Genomic DNA, 17,493 nt, shown 5'->3' with positions numbered 1-17,493 from the left:
GAAGCTGGGAAGAGAAGCTCCGTGTGTCATGTGTCCCCCGACCTTCTAGACCAGGCCTATTCAACTAGCGGCCCGTTTAAATTTAACTATGGCCCGCAAGACTGCCTGCAAATCAGTATAGCTTGGTAAGAAAAAATAAAACTAACGGACATGCCTCTTATATACTTTGAGACATCTAACCCAGAGCCATTGAGTTTCACTGTTGCCTCAACCAAACCTGTATGGTTACGTCTTTATGTTACGCACCTGTGTTGGTTGCCGCAACCCACTCCTCACTTGCGCTTTGGTCTGGCTGCTCACTGAAACACCTGCGCTAGCTGACGCTACCAATAAGCTGCGAAATGTCTCTCAAAGCCGAAGCGTCGTAAAGTTGACTGTGAAAACCGCCAATTCCAAAGTGAATGGACTGAAAAGTATTTATTTACTTTGCCAGCCGTAATAAGCAATAAACCAATGTGTTTATTGTGCAGCGAATCCATTGCTGTGATGAAAGAATACAATGTGAAGAGGCACTACAAGTCGAATCATGGCTCATTTTCGAACAGTTTTCCCGAGGGCTCGGATGAACGGAGGAGGAAAGTAAACGGACTGGTAGCATCTTTTCAACGAGGTCAGTGTGCCCTTAGTCGCTTTTGCACGGAACAAGAGAGAGGCATGATAGCATCTCTACGCGTAGCCTGGACATTAACCAGACAGAAGAGGCCCTTTACCGAGTCGGAGACTGTTAAAGACTGCATGCTTGCAGTTATTGATGAAATGATTGTTGACGAAAAAGTTAAGGAAAGCGTCACTTCATCCATTAAAAAAGTGCCTCTCTCGGACACATCAACTCTCCGCAGAGTGGAGCTACTGGCAACGGATGTCGCAGGGAAGCTTTTGGAAAACCTTCAAAAAGCAGAGTTTATGTCTATCGCTGTGGATGATAGATGATTTACAAAAAGTCTGCTTGTTGGTTACGGATGGAGCTCCGGCTATGACCGGTAGAGTGAAAGGGCTGGTGGCCAGGTTGGCAGCCGTAGCCCCGCATATGCAGTTTTTACACTGCATCATTCATCAGGCTGTACTGTGCGCAAAGCTCAGCGACGATCTGAAAAACACCATGGACACTGTTATGAACATTGTGAATTTCATCTGCTCAACCTCCAGCCTTCAACATCGCCTCTTCCGTATGTTGCTTGCTGACGCATCTGCAGAGCACACTGACTTGCTGGTTCATAGTGATGTCAGGTGGCTCAGCAAAGGAAAGGTTTTGGACTGTTTCTGTGAACTCCGCCAGGAGATTTTGTCTTTCCTTCGCACGTGTAAACACAAATGGGCAGCACACTTCTTGGAGCGCATGTTGGATGAACAGTTTATGGCAGAAGTCCCCTTTCTGTGTGACATTTTTGGACACTTTGAATCTGGAAGTTCAGGGGCGGGAAAAGTCTATCGCTGATTTGGTTGAGAGGCTGTGCGCCTTCAAAACAAAGTTAACGATTTTCACGTCTGACCTAATGGCAGAAAGGTTGCTGCACTTCTCACAACTCCGTGCATTCATGAGTGCAGCACCTGGGGCACACATAACGCCAGTCATGACAAACTTTATGAGAAAACTGACTGATAACTTCACTGAGAGATTGCAAGGCTTCAGTATTCCTATTGAGATACTGCAGTTTGCTCGTGACCCATTCTCCATCAAACCTGAGGCAGACTTCTGTGTAAAAGCAAAAGAGGTAATGTCTTGCATTGATGAGAGCATCCTTCAGATGGAAATGGTTGATGTCCAGTCCTCATTTGCTTTAAAGCAGCACTTGCTGTCTGAGGGTGCAGTGAACTTTTGGTGTAACCATGTTAGCCAATACCAGTACCCCACAATCAGGAAAGTGGTGCTGCTAATACTAACAATGTTTGGATCCACCTACACGTGTGAGTCTAGCTTTTCTCACATGAATGCAATTAAAACAAGGGCACGTTGCTCCATGACCAATGAAAAGCTACACGAGTGTCTCAGGGTTGCCCTTACTACTTATGAGCCAAACTATGTTGAAATTGCCAAATCAAGGCAATGTAATTTCTCTCACTGAGTTAAACAGGCTCAAAACAACAGAGGTCTGATAAGTAAGGTAGTTGTGTAGTAGTAAAATACCCTGACTGAGGCATGTGATGCTATCAAACTGAAAATGCACAGACTACAAATCTGTTTTAAGGTTCAGCAGGCTCCCTTTTGGTTTGTCTGGACTTGTTTATGATAATATAAAGAGTCGGCCCATTTTTTGTTAATCTGGTGGATGCTGTTTTACCAGATTCATCTGGCTGTTTGTGTTTATGGATATGAACCTGCAAAGCACCTTATTTCTGCTTGGAAATGTTGTTGAAGGCTTATTTACTATTATTGTGATGGATACTGTTTCAAGATGTTCAGTTTACATTATGCATTTTGGGATATGGACCTGCTGTAACTACCTAATTTCTTGTTTCTTGTTTCTTGTTTTTGATAGTTTCCTGAACAGGCTCATTTATTGTCAATCTGATATCTGAATACTATTATACTATTTTCAAATTGTTTTCTACATTTGTGGATATGGACATGTCAGAAAAACACTGTCTCATTTTTTGTTTATGTTTTTTATGTAACTTTTGCACTTCTGTATCAAAGCTTGATAGCCTTTCTGTGTTTTGGAATGGAATGATAGTCTGTAACTGATTATAGTGAAAGAAAAGAGATGCGTGTGTGACTGTTTACCTGTGGAAATATACGTTACGGTTTTTCATTTTTAGCCATTAATTGATCAATATTCTGTGCGGCCCTCACACCCCCCGTGATTTTCTTATTTGGCCCACTTGCTACTGAAGTTGAATAGCCCTGTTCTAGACCTATAGCAGCATCTAAGACAAGCCTGGACCGGCTCTAACTATAAGCTTTATCGTAAAGGAAGGTTTTAAGCCTACTCTTAAACGTACAGATGGTGTCTGCCTCCCGAACTGAAAGTGGGAGATGATTCCATAGGAGAGGAGCTTGATAGCTGAAAGCTCTGGCTCCTACTCTACTTTTAGAGACTTTAAGGACGACAAGTCAGCCTGAATTCTGGGAGCGCAGTGCTCTAGTGGGTTGATAAGGTACTATCAGCTCTTTAAGGTATAATGGTGCCATATTATTAAGGGCCTTGAAGGTGAGGAGGAGAATTTTAAATTCTATTCTAGATTTAACCGGAAGCCAGTGTAGCGAAGCTAATACAGGAGAAATGTGGCCTCTTCTCTTGGTTCTTGTCAGGACACATGCTGCAGCATTTTGGACAAGCTGCAGAGTCTTTAACGACTTACTGCTGGAGCCTGATAATAAGGAATTACAATAATCAAGTCTGGATGTAACAAAGGCGTGGACTAGTTTTTCTGCATCTTTTTTGAGAAAGGACATGTCTGATTTTGTCTGAGTGGAAGAAGGCGGTCCTAGAAATTAGTTTTAAGTGTGAATTAAAGGACAAATCAGGATCGAAGATCACTCCCAAGTTCCTGACTGTTTCATTGGAAGCAAGGGCAATGTCGTCTAGCGCAGCTATATCATTAGATAATGTATCTCTAAGGTGTTTAGGGCCAAGTATTAGAACCTCTGTTTTATCTGAGTTTAATAAGAGAAAATTGCAGGTCATCCAGGTTTTTATGTCCTTGAGACATGCTTGGAGTTTAGTTAATTGATTACATTGTTCAGGTTTTATTGACAAGTATAACTGGGTGTCATCCGCATAGCAGTGGAGTATGTCCTGATAATGTTTCCTAGTGGAAGCATATATAATGAGAATAAAATTGGGCCGAGCACAGAGCCCTGTGGAACACCGTGGTTAACATTGGTGCGCACACATGATTCATCATTAATTTGCACGAATTGGAATCGATCTGAAAAATATGATTTAAAACAGTTTAGGGCGGTTCCTTCTGTGCTAATTAACTGTTCTAGTCTCTGTAAGAAAATTTGATGGTCAATAGTGTTGAATGCTGCACTAAGATCTAACAGAACGAGGACAGACACAAACCCCTGATCTGAAGCTATTAGAAGGTCATTAGTGACTTTTGCCAAGGCTGTCTCTGTGCTGTGATTGGCTCTAAACCCCGACTGAAAGTCTTCATATACATTACTTTCCTGGAGAAACTCACACAGCTGATTGGCTACAACTTTTTCAAGGATTTTAGACAGGAAGGGGAGGTTGGATATTGGTCTGTAGTTGGCTAAAACCTCCGGGTCTAGGGTGGATTTTTTGAGAAGGGGTTTGATTACAGCTAGTTTAAAGGACTGTGGTACATATCCTGATGATAATCAGAGATTGATTGTGTACAGTAACGTACTATCAATTAGGGGCAGAATTTCTTTAAGTAATTTTTTAGGGATGGGATCTAAGATAGAAGTTGTTGGTTTAGAACATGAGATTATTTTGGTCAGCTGATCAAGGGTGATCAGAGAGAAGCTATCTAAATAATTGGTAAGATTCTCAGCAGTTTCTGAGATTTCTATTCCTGATGGGGTATTAGTGCCAATTGAGGGCAGGAGATGGTTGATTTTATTTCTAATAGTTAGACTTCACCTATATATCTTGGAGGGAGAGGCCAGGACCACCACAATGATCGAACTGAACAGCAAGTTCTCCTTTATAAAAACATGAAATCTATGAGTGAAGAATTCAGTTTTACAGCACAACTATCTCCCAACTACATTGATTTAATTAAATGTTTTTTTACTCTCTTTCTCCCTCTGTCCGCCGACTGAATCTCTGTCACTCTACAGCCCAACAGTCACCCAGGTTGGCCAGAACTTCACATTTGTGTTGACTGACATTGAGAGCAAACAGAGATTTGGCTTCTGTCGACTGTCCTCAGGTGCACACACCTGCTACTGCATTCTCAGGTGAGTGCGTGTCTGTGTGTCCATTTGTCAGTGTAAATGGTTTGTGTATTGTGTGTTTATATAGCATGTTTCTAGTCTTGACGACCACTCAAAGTGCTTTACAGTACAGTTTGCCATTCATTCACCCATTCACACACACATGCATACAGTGCATCTATTAGCAGTACTTTATTGTTCTATGTGTTTAAACATTCTCAAATCATATAAGACAAACAGACAAAAATACTGGTGTGGCAGCATGGTCTCAAACAAAGGGATTTGAAGAGGACAAACCCAGCCCTTATATAGCCTCCCCTTCTCTAGTCTCCTCCCCTCTGACAGGTAATTTTCTCCGCCCATTCCAAGTCTCATAGAATAGACATTTGGGCTTGAGATTCTTGAACAGCAGTGTAATACAACAGACACGCAATAAAACTCTTTAAGAGGATGTTATTTCAATTCGGTGGTTATTTTGGAGGATATAAATTGTGGAGCTGTTGAACTGAACTGGATTGTAGTATTTTTGGTTGACAAAATATTTAAAACGTCACTCAGTATGTGAAGTTCAACAGTTCAACAACAAATTACCATTAAAACAGCCACAATAAAAACTAACATTTGAATCCAAATGAAGGAGTAATTATGGTAAGACTGCATTAGTTTTATGTAGGTGTGCCTAAGAAAGAAGGCATGTTAGTATATGTGTCACTGCAATCCTTTTGAATTTGCGGTCCAGGATTTTCTGATCAGGTATCTTACAAATATGGTCTATTATTGTTAATATTATAATGTATATCATAAGCAGTGACATGGAGACGATGGACATTTTGAAAACACTGATTTATTCATTGTTATGACCCGGCTCAAGGGAAGCAACATACAGGAGTCAAACAACAACCAAGTTATGCAAAAACTAATTTATTGTAATTTAAAGTTAACAACAAGCATAGAGTAGTGGCTGATAGCAATGCTGCTGATCCTGGCTACACAGAGAGAGAGCGAGCGAGAGCGAGAGAGAGAGCGAGAGAGAGCTGGAAGCTTGTCAGGCTTTTTAAAGGCCAGTCAGCAGGTAACAAGGGCAGACAAGGGAAGGAGGAGCTCCAGGTTGGCTGGAAAACATGGCAAAGAACAAGTTTTGGGACATAACATTCATGAGATCACAAAGTTGTTTTAAATGGGAACTGCACTGGTTTGCTTATAATACATAAAATGAAGTAAAAAAAAAAAAACTACAATTAAGAATGATGCAGAAAACTGACTGTATCAACATTATATTGTGTCAGAGTTAATGATTTGCTATAACTCATCTCAAGCATAGTCTTGATTATATTTAGCAAATGTAGCCATTACAGCTCAGGGATCTTAAAAAGTAAAATAGTAACTACATTTAAGTTGTTAAATATAACCCAGTGAAACCCTTCTCTATTAAAACCAACTGAAGTTGCCTCACTGAGTTAATCTTGAAAATAGATTGTGAGTCTTAAAGTTTTAAGATTGACAAATTAAAAAACTGTAAGATTTGTGATTAGTCAAGTGTAGAAGTGTAATAATCAGCTTTGTAACATGTACAAAACATTTTTTGTTCTCTCAGCTACCTGCCCTGGTTTGAAGTGTTCTACAAGCTACTGAATATCCTTGCAGATTACACAATCAAAGGCCAGGTAAATTGTGACAGGTGACTCATTTCAGAACATGTGATTGTGAACAGGTCAGTTCTGAACTGTTTTTCTAGTCTGTTTCGTTATTCTGATTAGCTCCAGTATTTGCCCTGATTTGTCATGTTGGCTTAAGATATGGAAAACTTGATAATAGATTTTCTAATTTTGTATAACATTGAACAAACAACACTAACTCCTATCAGTCTTTGAATGTATCTATGGAAGTTAACATAATAAAGTGACCCAGCATTATAATCAATCACACTTTTGTCTGATGATAGCATGACCAAGAGATTTGGTATGAATTATAATGTGGATCTGTGCATACTTTGTAACTTGTGTTCTTAGTTATTTACTTGATGTTGAAGTTGGGTTATTGTGTCTTGAATGAGAATGTGACCATGCATGGATTGTGGATCTACAATATGTTTCAGGAAAGCCAATGGCAAGAGCTCCTGGTATCACTTCATGTGCTACCCATTCCTGAGCCAGGGGTCCCTGTTCATCTCGGTGTGGTGAGTCTGGCTCATTTAAAACTACAAACACTGCAGGTATTTCTCTTAATTTTCCCAAAGAAAAACAATTCTACTAATACTTCGGCTTAAGAACCTTCAGGGATGGCCTAAAACAAATATCGCGATACACGATATATCTCGATATTTTGAAATTCATTAAAAGTCCACAAAAAGTGGCTAAGCTAGCGGACGTTAGAATTTTCGATGGTCCCTGAATGCACCTCGTCGGAAGATATCAGCGGACATTAAGCTCAAACTCAAAGATAATTTTTTGCTACTTAAAACATTCACGTGACAATTTATACTTGATGGTCACGATATAGTCATTTTATACATAGCAAGTGGTAAAAGCCGCGATACATCGAGTATATTGGATATTGCGCACCCCCTAGTTGACACTTTACATAGAAGAGTTTTAATTAACTGTTAGGTAAAACTCAGCGGTAACCTGAAGGTTGGCTGTTCGATCCCCGTCTCCGCAGCTATGCTAGCAGCATGTGCCTGATGTATGATAGAGAAAGGGCTATAAAAACTGTACTATAAAGCGCTTTGAGACTAGAAAAGTGCTATATAAATACAGACCATTTACTCCTCGCCAGCTGTGCATAGGTGGGTCTGCACATAATATTTCTATATTATGCTTCCTGTTTACATCTCTAAAAACATCAAATTCTGGGGTTTTATTAAATCACCAACATTTGGAGCAGTAAAGAGAACAACACTAAAGAAGATGTTGGACTTGACTTCAAATCTAGCAGAGAGCGACTGCCTGCCTGCCTGCATACTGCCCATCACATAAAGTTTTTAACTTAACTTTTAAAATAACTACAGCCTTTGGTACTTAATAGCCATTTTCAATGCAAACCCTATGAAAAACATAGCGCTGACAGAAGCAGAACCACAGCAGCTGCCAGTGTCCTATTTGCCTGTTTATTCAAAGTTTATGAATCATGAACGTATCATGTGTCCAAATCACCAAATTTAACACTGCACTTCCTTGGACCCTTAGCAATACACATGTCAAGTGTGAAGCAGAAAAGATGAGCGATTCTTGAGATATGACTTCCACAGACAGACAATAAGTAGATAGATGGCCAGATTTTAAGGTGGAGTGTATACCTGCATATTTCCAGACAGTTTCTACTGGAAGGTATTAATACTGTTTACACTTGTATTAATTTTTCTCCAGCATTCCTTCTTTACTGTGCCTGACACGAGGGAACTCCCCAGCATACCTGAGAATGTAAGTGTTGTTGTTTTCTTTTTGTTTGAATTTTGTTTCTTTGTGAGGCTAAATCCATACTATTACATTTTCATTTGAAAAAACATCAATGCTGCTGTGGATAACCCTGGCATCCACACTCCTGTGGAGTTTTAGAGCTGCTAAAACTGACAAGTTTGGAAGTGCTGCTGGCCCCGAAAACTCCTGGGCTAAGTTTGTCTAGACGGACAGAAACAGAGATGTTTGGAAACGATAACGTATACACTTACAACTTCCTACAGATTGGGTCTTTTCAGTCACTGCGTATCCTTTGCTGATTCAGGTTCCTATCACATGATCCATTTCTGGAAGAAAACAACCGGCTAAAGCCTTGGCTACCAGTTTTGGATAATCAATTGCCAGAATTGTTGTGCAGTTAAATTCTGCATTTTATAATGACACGACTGCTTACAAAACTTGGAGATGAGCTATCATTTAGCAATCTACAACCAACAACTAAATGCTTCTCTCTTAACACCGGCATGTGCATGCCCAGTGTACGTGAATCGTCACATAATATGTATTTTCAGGCGTGTATGGACGGGCATTAAAACTAATATGGAGCCAAACGCTTTGGTGGACAGATAATATTTTAGTTTTCAAAATAATGCATAGTAGTATGGATTTAGCCTAACTAATTTCAGGTCATTCATTAGATCCTTAGGGACATCACAATCAAACCTATAAGCTGCCTTACATTTGATAAAAGATAAACTCATTGATTTGTTTCTGTGCAGTGTTTCCAACAGGTTGAGATTTTACTTGTGGTGGGGGATCGTGTAGTGCAGTGTGTGATGTGCGAGTTCACTTAAAACTAGTCAAACAAAGGCTCATGAATTACTCACACACTTATTTATTGCAAATGAATAATAGCTCAAAATTAAAATCTCATGTCAACATAAATTACCATTTCAAAATAAGTATTTTTATAATTACAACAACAAAACAATTGGAAGAGGAGTACATTAGTAGAACATCACCACTAACGTGTACATTTCAAGCCCAGCAACAAACGCATGTTCACCCTAAGGACAAAACACCCAGGCACTAACAGAACAATGTGGTTCATGCAGTCCAATACAACTAGGATTGCACAGATGACCTGCCTGTTTAACATAACGACTCAACACAGGCACAGACCTAAATGCCTGAAACCTTCCATTAGTCAGTTAGAGTCCAGTTGCCTTTGTACACTTGTACAACTTCTGAAGATAAGTGGTAGCCATTTACGATGTCCAGATCTCTGCTTGTTGAATCATTCCTAGAAAATGTTATTGTGCCGGATAATATAGCCTGACACTATCTGACCATGGGATGAATCTTATTTGCAGGTTGGCACACACCCATCATTTCTATATAAATTACACACCTGTAAAGTTTCATGGCTTTACCATCCATGGTTGTGATGCTTTCACATGCCTATGTGGTGGTTACACACAGACAAGATAAAACAATTTTTTTTTAATTCATTTTTTATATTTTAGATATTTTAAAGAGTAATTAGTGCTGTGCTACATCAAATACCACTGTCCTTTTAAGATCAAATACAACTAAATATTTTCTACATAAAACCCACATTCTAGGACATGTTGGAGGAAGAGGAATGGATGTGACAAATGTCAAATGGCACAGTGTTGGTCTTCATCCTGTTGGAATGGTAGTATACCATGATATAGTGTAGATTGTCAATAAACCTGTATGATGAACACCTACAATATTAATTATTAAAATGAATATTAATAAAACTGACACATACATTTTTGGAAGCCCATTCCCACTGTGAAAATCCATGACAATATTACATTAAAGGGATAGTTCACCCAAAATTTTTAATTTACCCATTATCTACTCACCACTATGCCAATGGAGTGGTGGGTGAAGTGTTTGAGTCCACAAAAACCTTTTTGAGTTTAAGGGGTAAACAGTGTTGCAGCCGAATCCAATACAATTGAAGTAATAATAACAATAATTTATTTTATTTATAGACGCCTTTCATAGCACTCAGGGTCTTTTTAAAGGTCAGAGATAAAAACAGAACAAAAAAAAAACAATGTATTAAAAAGATCAATGAAATAAACAGTGAATGAAACATTATGTAGGTTGGCCAAATGGAAAACAATCAGACTGAATATGCCAGTTTTAAAAGATGTTTTTTGATACGGGATTTGAAAATGGAGAGAGAGTCAATGTTACCGATGTCTCGTGGGAGGGAGCTCCAGACACGGGGAGAAGAGTGGCTAAAGGCTCTACATCCAATGGTGGTCAAGCGGACAGGTGGTACAGTGAGGTGGATGGAAGAAGAAGAGCTGAGAGTGCGGGAGTGTGTGTCGATTTGCAGGAGTTAGGAAAGATAAAGGGGAGTGAGATTATGGATGGCCTGAAAGGTATGGAGCAGAATCTTAAAAACAATGCGGCAGAGTTCTGAACTAGTTGAAGGTCATGAACGAATTTGTGAGGGAGACCAAAAAGAAGGGAGTTACAGTAATTAATGTGGGATGTAACCAGGGTGTGAACAAGAATGGCGGCGCTGTTGGGTGTAAGGGACGGGCGGAGGCATTTATTCTTACGTAGATGGAAGTATGTGGATCAAGTAACATTATTGATGTGAGCTTGGAAAGATAGTGTGCTGTCAAGGATGACACCCAGACTCTTAACCTGAGGGGAGGGAGAAACTAAGGAATTATCAATGGTGAAGGAAAAATTGTCTGGTTTTGATAAGGTGGATTTGGTGCCGATGAGGAGAACCTCGATTTTATCACTGTTGAGGAAGTTGCAGGAGAACCCAGTACATTTGAGGAGCAAGAGAGTGGTGGTCGAAGTATATAACCAAGGATAACAGGGCCCTTGTGTACCCTCCACTTGAGCTGATTTAACCTGAGTAATAAGTGGATTTTGCTGTAGATAGAGCATCCTTGTTGTGAAGAATATGATCATTGTACATTTCTTTGTGCAGAACAACTCCAGTTTTCTTGTAGAGGCATTCCAAGCGACAGCCTTTCGTGTTGAGTTGGCGTAGTACAGGTGTAAACCATGGGGCAGAATGGGAGAAGGAGACAGACAGGGTTTTTAAAGGAGCCAGGGTATTTAAAAGACTATGAAAACCACCATTGTAGTGAGAGACAAATTCATCAGTGGTGGATCAACAGTTTGTGCTGGGGAGGCTATCAATTCCACTGGAGAAAGAATTTGAATTTATTTCCTTAATAATTGTGAATCACACAAGAGATTTGTTTTGGATATTAATTGGTTGACATTAAAATATATCAACATATGATCAGAGATGGGGAGATCTGAACAGCAAATCAAGTCCAGAATATGTCCTTTGGACTGAGTGGGGAAAAAACATGTTGCTGTAATCCAAAGCTGTCAAGGCAAAATGTAAAGTCCCTAGTTAGAGCTTTGTTGATATTGTCCATATGTATATTAAAATCTCCCAGCAATATTATGTTGGGGGAGAGTCAGCATAAATGGGTTAGAAGCAGCAAATAAATTAAAAAAGGTAAGCTATTCGCGGCGCTGTTCCTGTTGTCTGTCAAACATGGATGGAATGAGTTCTATCGATGTTATATCGAACATGTCTTATATTTATCGAGGAAAAGTTATATCGCGATAATTATTGCTATCGTTTTATCGCCCAGCCCTAATTGGAGTACTACTGTCGATGGATGAGTATGAGACAGGGCAGTCCAGGCGAGCAAAAACCATACAAACATTTTATTAATCCTCATTATTGCTGGAGATAGACCGGAGGGGGGCCCTGGGCGGCGGAAGCAGCCAGGTTTGGAGTGGGAGCCGACACGCAACAGGTAATGGCAGCCCAAACGCACACACCGGATAATCTGATCGATGGTTAGTATGACCACGACAGCTTACAACCTTGCAAAAGTCAGTGGAGAGTCAGATAAAGAACAGTAAAACAATACACGTGACCAAACGTAAAAAATACTTAAAATGCTTCCATACTGCTCCTTTGGTGTCATCCAAGTGTCCGTAAGCCCCGACATTCAAATTCAATCGAAACTGTGTCATTTACACCATGTTTTTAGCCTAAATGTCTTCTGATATCGTCTGGAGCTGCATTCGTGCGTGGATCACAGTGGACATTCAGGCTAAAAACATGGTGTAAATGACACCGTTTCAAGTCGAATTTAAATGCCACCATTTACTTCAATTGTATTGGATTTGGCTAGAACGCTGTTTACCCCTGAAACTCCAAAAGTGTTTTGTCAGCATAGTGTTGAGTAGATGAGTGAATTTTTGTTTTTGGATGAACTATCCCTTTAAATTAATTCAAACAACAGTGACTTTTTACAATGATACATCTGATCCATAAAGTTTTCATTGTGGAACTGTTTAATGTTAATAATGAGATGATAAGACTTATAACATTTGACACTTTTGCTATAGTTATTTGGAAAAACAACTATAATTTCACTTTTCTTAACTTTAAGCCATAATTAGTTATAACAAATTAGTCATCACTGCATCAATTAAAATAGTTACTGGATACTTTTTGTGCAATGTTGAGTTTTAGGACTTGAACACAGTTCATACTGTACATACTGAATCATCAATTTGTTGGTCTTTACCTTCATAACTAACTATCAATATGTTTGTTTTTCTCTCCTTGCAGAGAAACCTAACTGAGTACTTTGTAGCAGTAGATGTCAATAACATGCTTCATCTGTACGCTAGTATGCTTTATGAACGTCGAATCCTCATCTGCTGTAGCAAACTAAGCACTGTAAGTAGAGTCAACTTCCTGTTTCCTCTCTCTTTTACAACTTTGACTATTTCTATTTCTAAGGTCTATTAGAATCTATAGATTGCATTTACATTGTTACCTTTCTGAAAGGGCTTCAAGATTTACTTGAACTGGGATTTTGAGACTGTTAGGTCAGGGTATGGGGTTGGAAATGTGATCCTTATTCAAAGCAAGTTGGCAGCAACCACTTTGGTTAGCTGTTGAAATCAAGCCTTTCCATACAGTACATCAGTTGATACCTAAGACAAATATTCCCCAAAATTAGTGCAGATTTTAAGGTTTCATTACTAACTAGTAACCTACCTCACAATGTTAGGGAAAGTGATGTAAAATTCATGTTTCTGTCTCTTGTCTTAGATATCAGTCCCCTAAATGTGCTTTTTCTATCAGGATCCATGCATTATTTCCTGGGAAATTGGCGAAAATGTAAAAAAGAATGCTTGCAGTGTAAAAGAAATTTTAACAAAGACATCCTCAAACTGCCCCTTAGTTTTCTTGGCCAATGTCCCATCCTTCCAACAAGCTCTGTGGAAATCTAACATAGTTTTTGCGTAATTCTGCAACAAACAACAAAGACAAATTGTGATTATGTGATATGACATTACAATTTCTCTATCACCACAACCAATGGTCATGCTCAGTACAAAATAGGATAGTATTTTACCATTCTGACAGTTCATAGGAAATAATGAGTAAAGAAATAGGAGATGGGCTGATGTCTTTACAATCCACTGGCCCAGTGATGTGGTGGGATTTATCCCAGTGCTATTGATTTAAGACAAGTACAGTAGCTATACTTTATATTTTTATATCGCAGTGATTAAAACAACAGTATGATCGTACTGATGCTGAGCTCATTGGGCATCTGTCCCTACCGCAACCCTACTGTTGTGGTTCAATGTCCCTGCTCTCATAATAATTTATTCAGATCCTACTCAGACATAGAAACATAAGTGAATGTTGGATTTTCACGCTATGTCTGCATGTTGGTCCATGTGCACTTAATAGCAGAAAAAGCTGGCAAGTAGTGTTGACACTACATTACATTAAGGCTGATATAATCAATTTTAATTTAGTTTTTATTATTTTGACCATTTTATTTAAACAGTTCACTGTAAAATAACTGTATATATAGAGCAGCAATTTAACGTAACCTATCATAAATTGAATCTGTTCTTGGCTACAGTTAACAGCTTGTGTCCATGGGTCTGCAGCCATGCTATATCCCATGCACTGGCAACATGTTTACATTCCTGTCCTGCCTCAACATCTCTTAGACTACTGCTGGTGAGTATACTGCTTATCATCTCTCCAAAACTGTTGGAGTGTGTTTACCGTAGTGTACTTTCAAAGATGAACTCACATTGTCAACAAAAACAAGACCGTACTCATCAGCACACACACCAATAAAGCCTCTTTCTTACACAGATGGTAAGACATCTTCTTGTTTTATGATTTGTTTATTTTTTTGCTGTTAATGTGAAGTCAACTCTTCTTCTGTGTAAATTAGGGGTGTAACGGTACATGTATCAAAACTGAAAAGGTACAGGCCTCTCGGTTTGGTACGCACCTGGGAACTTATGTGTGTGTGTGTGTGCGGGTCTCAAATTCCCAGGGACAACTTAAGCAAAGGACCGGATGTGCTGTAGGCTGTAGGCTCAGACATACAGGAGAGTGAAGACCCTCCCTCATCATCTTATTCCGCTGTGTGGAAACACTTCACCCTCACAGTCACTTTAATGACGACAGACAAAGACAAGATGGGCAAAAATGGGCAGCTGTGGCTTAGGGGTAGAGTGGTCGTCCTCCAACAAGAAGGTTGGCGGTTCAATCCCCAACTGCATGCCGAAGTGTCCTTGGGCAAGATACTGAACCCCTAAATGGCCCCTCATAGATGTTGAGTGCACTAATTGTAAGTCGCTTTGGATAAAAGCCAAATGACATGTACTGTAATGTAACATGTAATGTAACAAGACACATGCCGACTTGTTTGAAACGGCATCACCAGAGTGATGTCCCACTAACATTGGGAATAACACCTACATTAGTGGGACAAGGAAAAAAACGAGTTTAGTGCAAACCCAGCTTCTCTGTCCCAAGAGTGAGTGTTCTCAGCGGGAGACACTGTTAGTGCCAGCAGGGCATAGAACCCTCTCTCCAAACAGTGTGGATCTTTAAATCCATAAAAATGGAAATACATATATTTAATAATGATAATCATACAATACAATAATGGGTGCAGTTTAAGTACAGTTCATTTTCTGTACCGTACCCAAAACGAACCCTCAAAACCGAGTAGCGAACCGTGATTTTTGTGTACCTCATTCTATATCCACCATCTACTACCAATCAGACACTTCCTCCATCAATGGCTTTATGAAAAATATAACATTTTATGGTAGCCTGTAAGGTGACATTATACACCTATAAAATACAATTTTAATGGTTGTGGTAGCGGATAGCTCTGTAGGAGGCTGTTCAGGTCTTTGGTTTCATTGTCAGTGAGCCCCATCAGTTCTCTATCATATCTCTCCACCCAGATACATATTCCATATGTATGGTTAATGACCCCAGATGACCTGGTTAATTATTCAAGACACACCAGTAGTACTGGAAAGCACCAGTATATAAGCCCCAGGTGTGTGTGTGATCAATCTAATTTCCCAATCTCCACTGAGCAGTTCAGACTTGGGTTTCAGCAGAGATTGAAGATACAATTTAGAGACCAATCACAAGACAGAGAAGCATCTAAATCCGCTGCCTGGTGCGGATGAGAGCTGGACTTCGGCTCCTCTCAGGGCTGCTGTCACCTCTCGGGTGTGGGTCATTGGCGGGAAAAAGTAGAAAAGTAGAAAAGTACAGCAAGCGCATCATACAGTTGTATCGCGTGGCTCTGCCCGCTTACGCACTGTATCTCCGTTGTGGAAACCAGCGTGGTCGGTGTGATGCAGCGGGGCGTGCTGTGTCTGCACATTCGCCCATTTTTTATGAGGCTGGGGAGCTTGGACCAGCCCCCCTTTCCGTGCCCCTCCTCCCTGATTTTGAGAAGGTGGTCCAGGGACGGCTACAAAATCCCTCCCAGGCCACTCGCCTCACGCAAGATGGCAGGATGCTTTCCGACACTAGAAATCGGTAGACCATCTGCTGTGGTCAGCTGCCTCAGGTGGATCAGGCAAAAGCAGCACTGACTTTGTCCTCTGTTAATTTTTTCACAACTGCCCAGGGACTACAGTTGAAAATATGCCAAGATTGCTAAACTGGCTCACACAATTGTTTATTAATGAACCGTGTCCCTGTAATTTAAAACCAAATAAATAAAAGAAAGATGAATGCAGGATGATGACTTCCCTGCCAGCCAAAATGCACAGGGTCTTGGCTGTCCAGGTGCTGCTAGAAAACACAGGCAAGATCCTCTCACTGTATCAGTGTTAGCTGATGCAGGACATGGGTGAAGGCTACAGCCCCCAGCGTAGCGAGGAGCTGAGGCAAATTGCTTACCTGCTCCCTAGGCTGATACAGAAGCAGGCAAAACCGGCTGGCAAGGCTATGGCTGTACTGTGGCTGGTGAGACGCTATTTGTGGTTGTGCCAGTCCAGTCTGCAGCAGGAGGACCAAGCCTGTCTAATGAAGCTACCTATAGAGCCATCCGCAATGTTTGGCCAGGAGGCTGGGGCCTTACTACAGTGTGCGCAGGAGGCCCATCGTTGCACTTTGGTAGTGTCCGGTAGCTTTGGCCGCCACCGAGCTTGGAGCTCCCTCAAGGGAGGCCACCCAGGCGGAATGCACCTATCAACACCCTGAGGACCAGAGGTCGTCCTGGGAGACATCTAGGCGGGGCATTTGCTGACATGAAGCCCATTGCTTGGCCTGAGCAGAGCTGGGCGCGAACCCATGGGTGATTTCAACCATGACCAGGGGCTGCCGACTACAGTTTGTTGGAACCCCCCCTTTTCTTTCTTATGGTTAGGATTCCCTCGCCTTGGCAGACTGGCGCACAAGCTGGGGGTATGGGCATCACCATGCTTCCTATCCCCCAAGCTCTACAAGTGCCTGGCATCCAAAATCAGGCATCGGATCGCTTCTCCAGATGAGGCCCAAGCTCGGAGAATGGCCCCACCCAGAAGTGGTGGCAGAGGTCCGGCATCTGCAACCACAGCAGTTGTAGATCTTTTCGCCTCCAGGGAGTTGACTCACTGTGCTCTATTCTTCATCCTGAGGAAAGACGATCCTGCAGACGCCATGGCCCATCAGTATGTGTTTTCCCCCTTCGGTCTCCTCCCTCTCCTCCTGAAGAGGGTTTGGGTAGAGGGACAGCCGCTAGTCCTGATAGCCCCAAACTGGGCTGAGATGGTCTGGTTCTCAGATATCCCCCCATTGATGCATGGTGCCATGGGAGCTCTGATTATGGAGAGATCTACTTTCACAGTCCCAGGGGGCTCTGT

At 40.9% G+C, this 17,493-nt stretch overlaps 1 protein-coding gene across 5 annotated transcripts in view; it reads left to right on the top strand.

Moving 5' to 3' along the window:
• Positions 1-17,493, top strand: part of dennd1a (DENN/MADD domain containing 1A) — a 72,261-nt gene that overhangs the window by 26,004 nt on the left and 28,764 nt on the right. For 4 of the 5 annotated variants that reach the window (XM_034602743.1, XM_034602740.1, XM_034602742.1 and 1 more), the window contains exons 5-10: positions 4,754-4,873; positions 6,444-6,513; positions 6,945-7,025; positions 8,215-8,268; positions 12,920-13,030; positions 14,238-14,338. In XM_034602743.1, coding sequence (XP_034458634.1) covers positions 4,754-4,873; positions 6,444-6,513; positions 6,945-7,025; positions 8,215-8,268; positions 12,920-13,030; positions 14,238-14,338 — 537 coding nt within the window. The remainder of the gene's footprint in view (positions 1-4,753; positions 4,874-6,443; positions 6,514-6,944; positions 7,026-8,214; positions 8,269-12,919; positions 13,031-14,237; positions 14,339-17,493) is intronic. The other variant, XM_034602741.1, reaches the window with a different exon arrangement.

Source organism: Hippoglossus hippoglossus, chromosome 12, assembly GCF_009819705.1.
Source record: "Hippoglossus hippoglossus isolate fHipHip1 chromosome 12, fHipHip1.pri, whole genome shotgun sequence".
NCBI classification, from domain to species: domain Eukaryota; kingdom Metazoa; phylum Chordata; class Actinopteri; order Pleuronectiformes; family Pleuronectidae; genus Hippoglossus; species Hippoglossus hippoglossus.
This window is presented reverse-complemented; position numbering and strand designations above follow the sequence as displayed.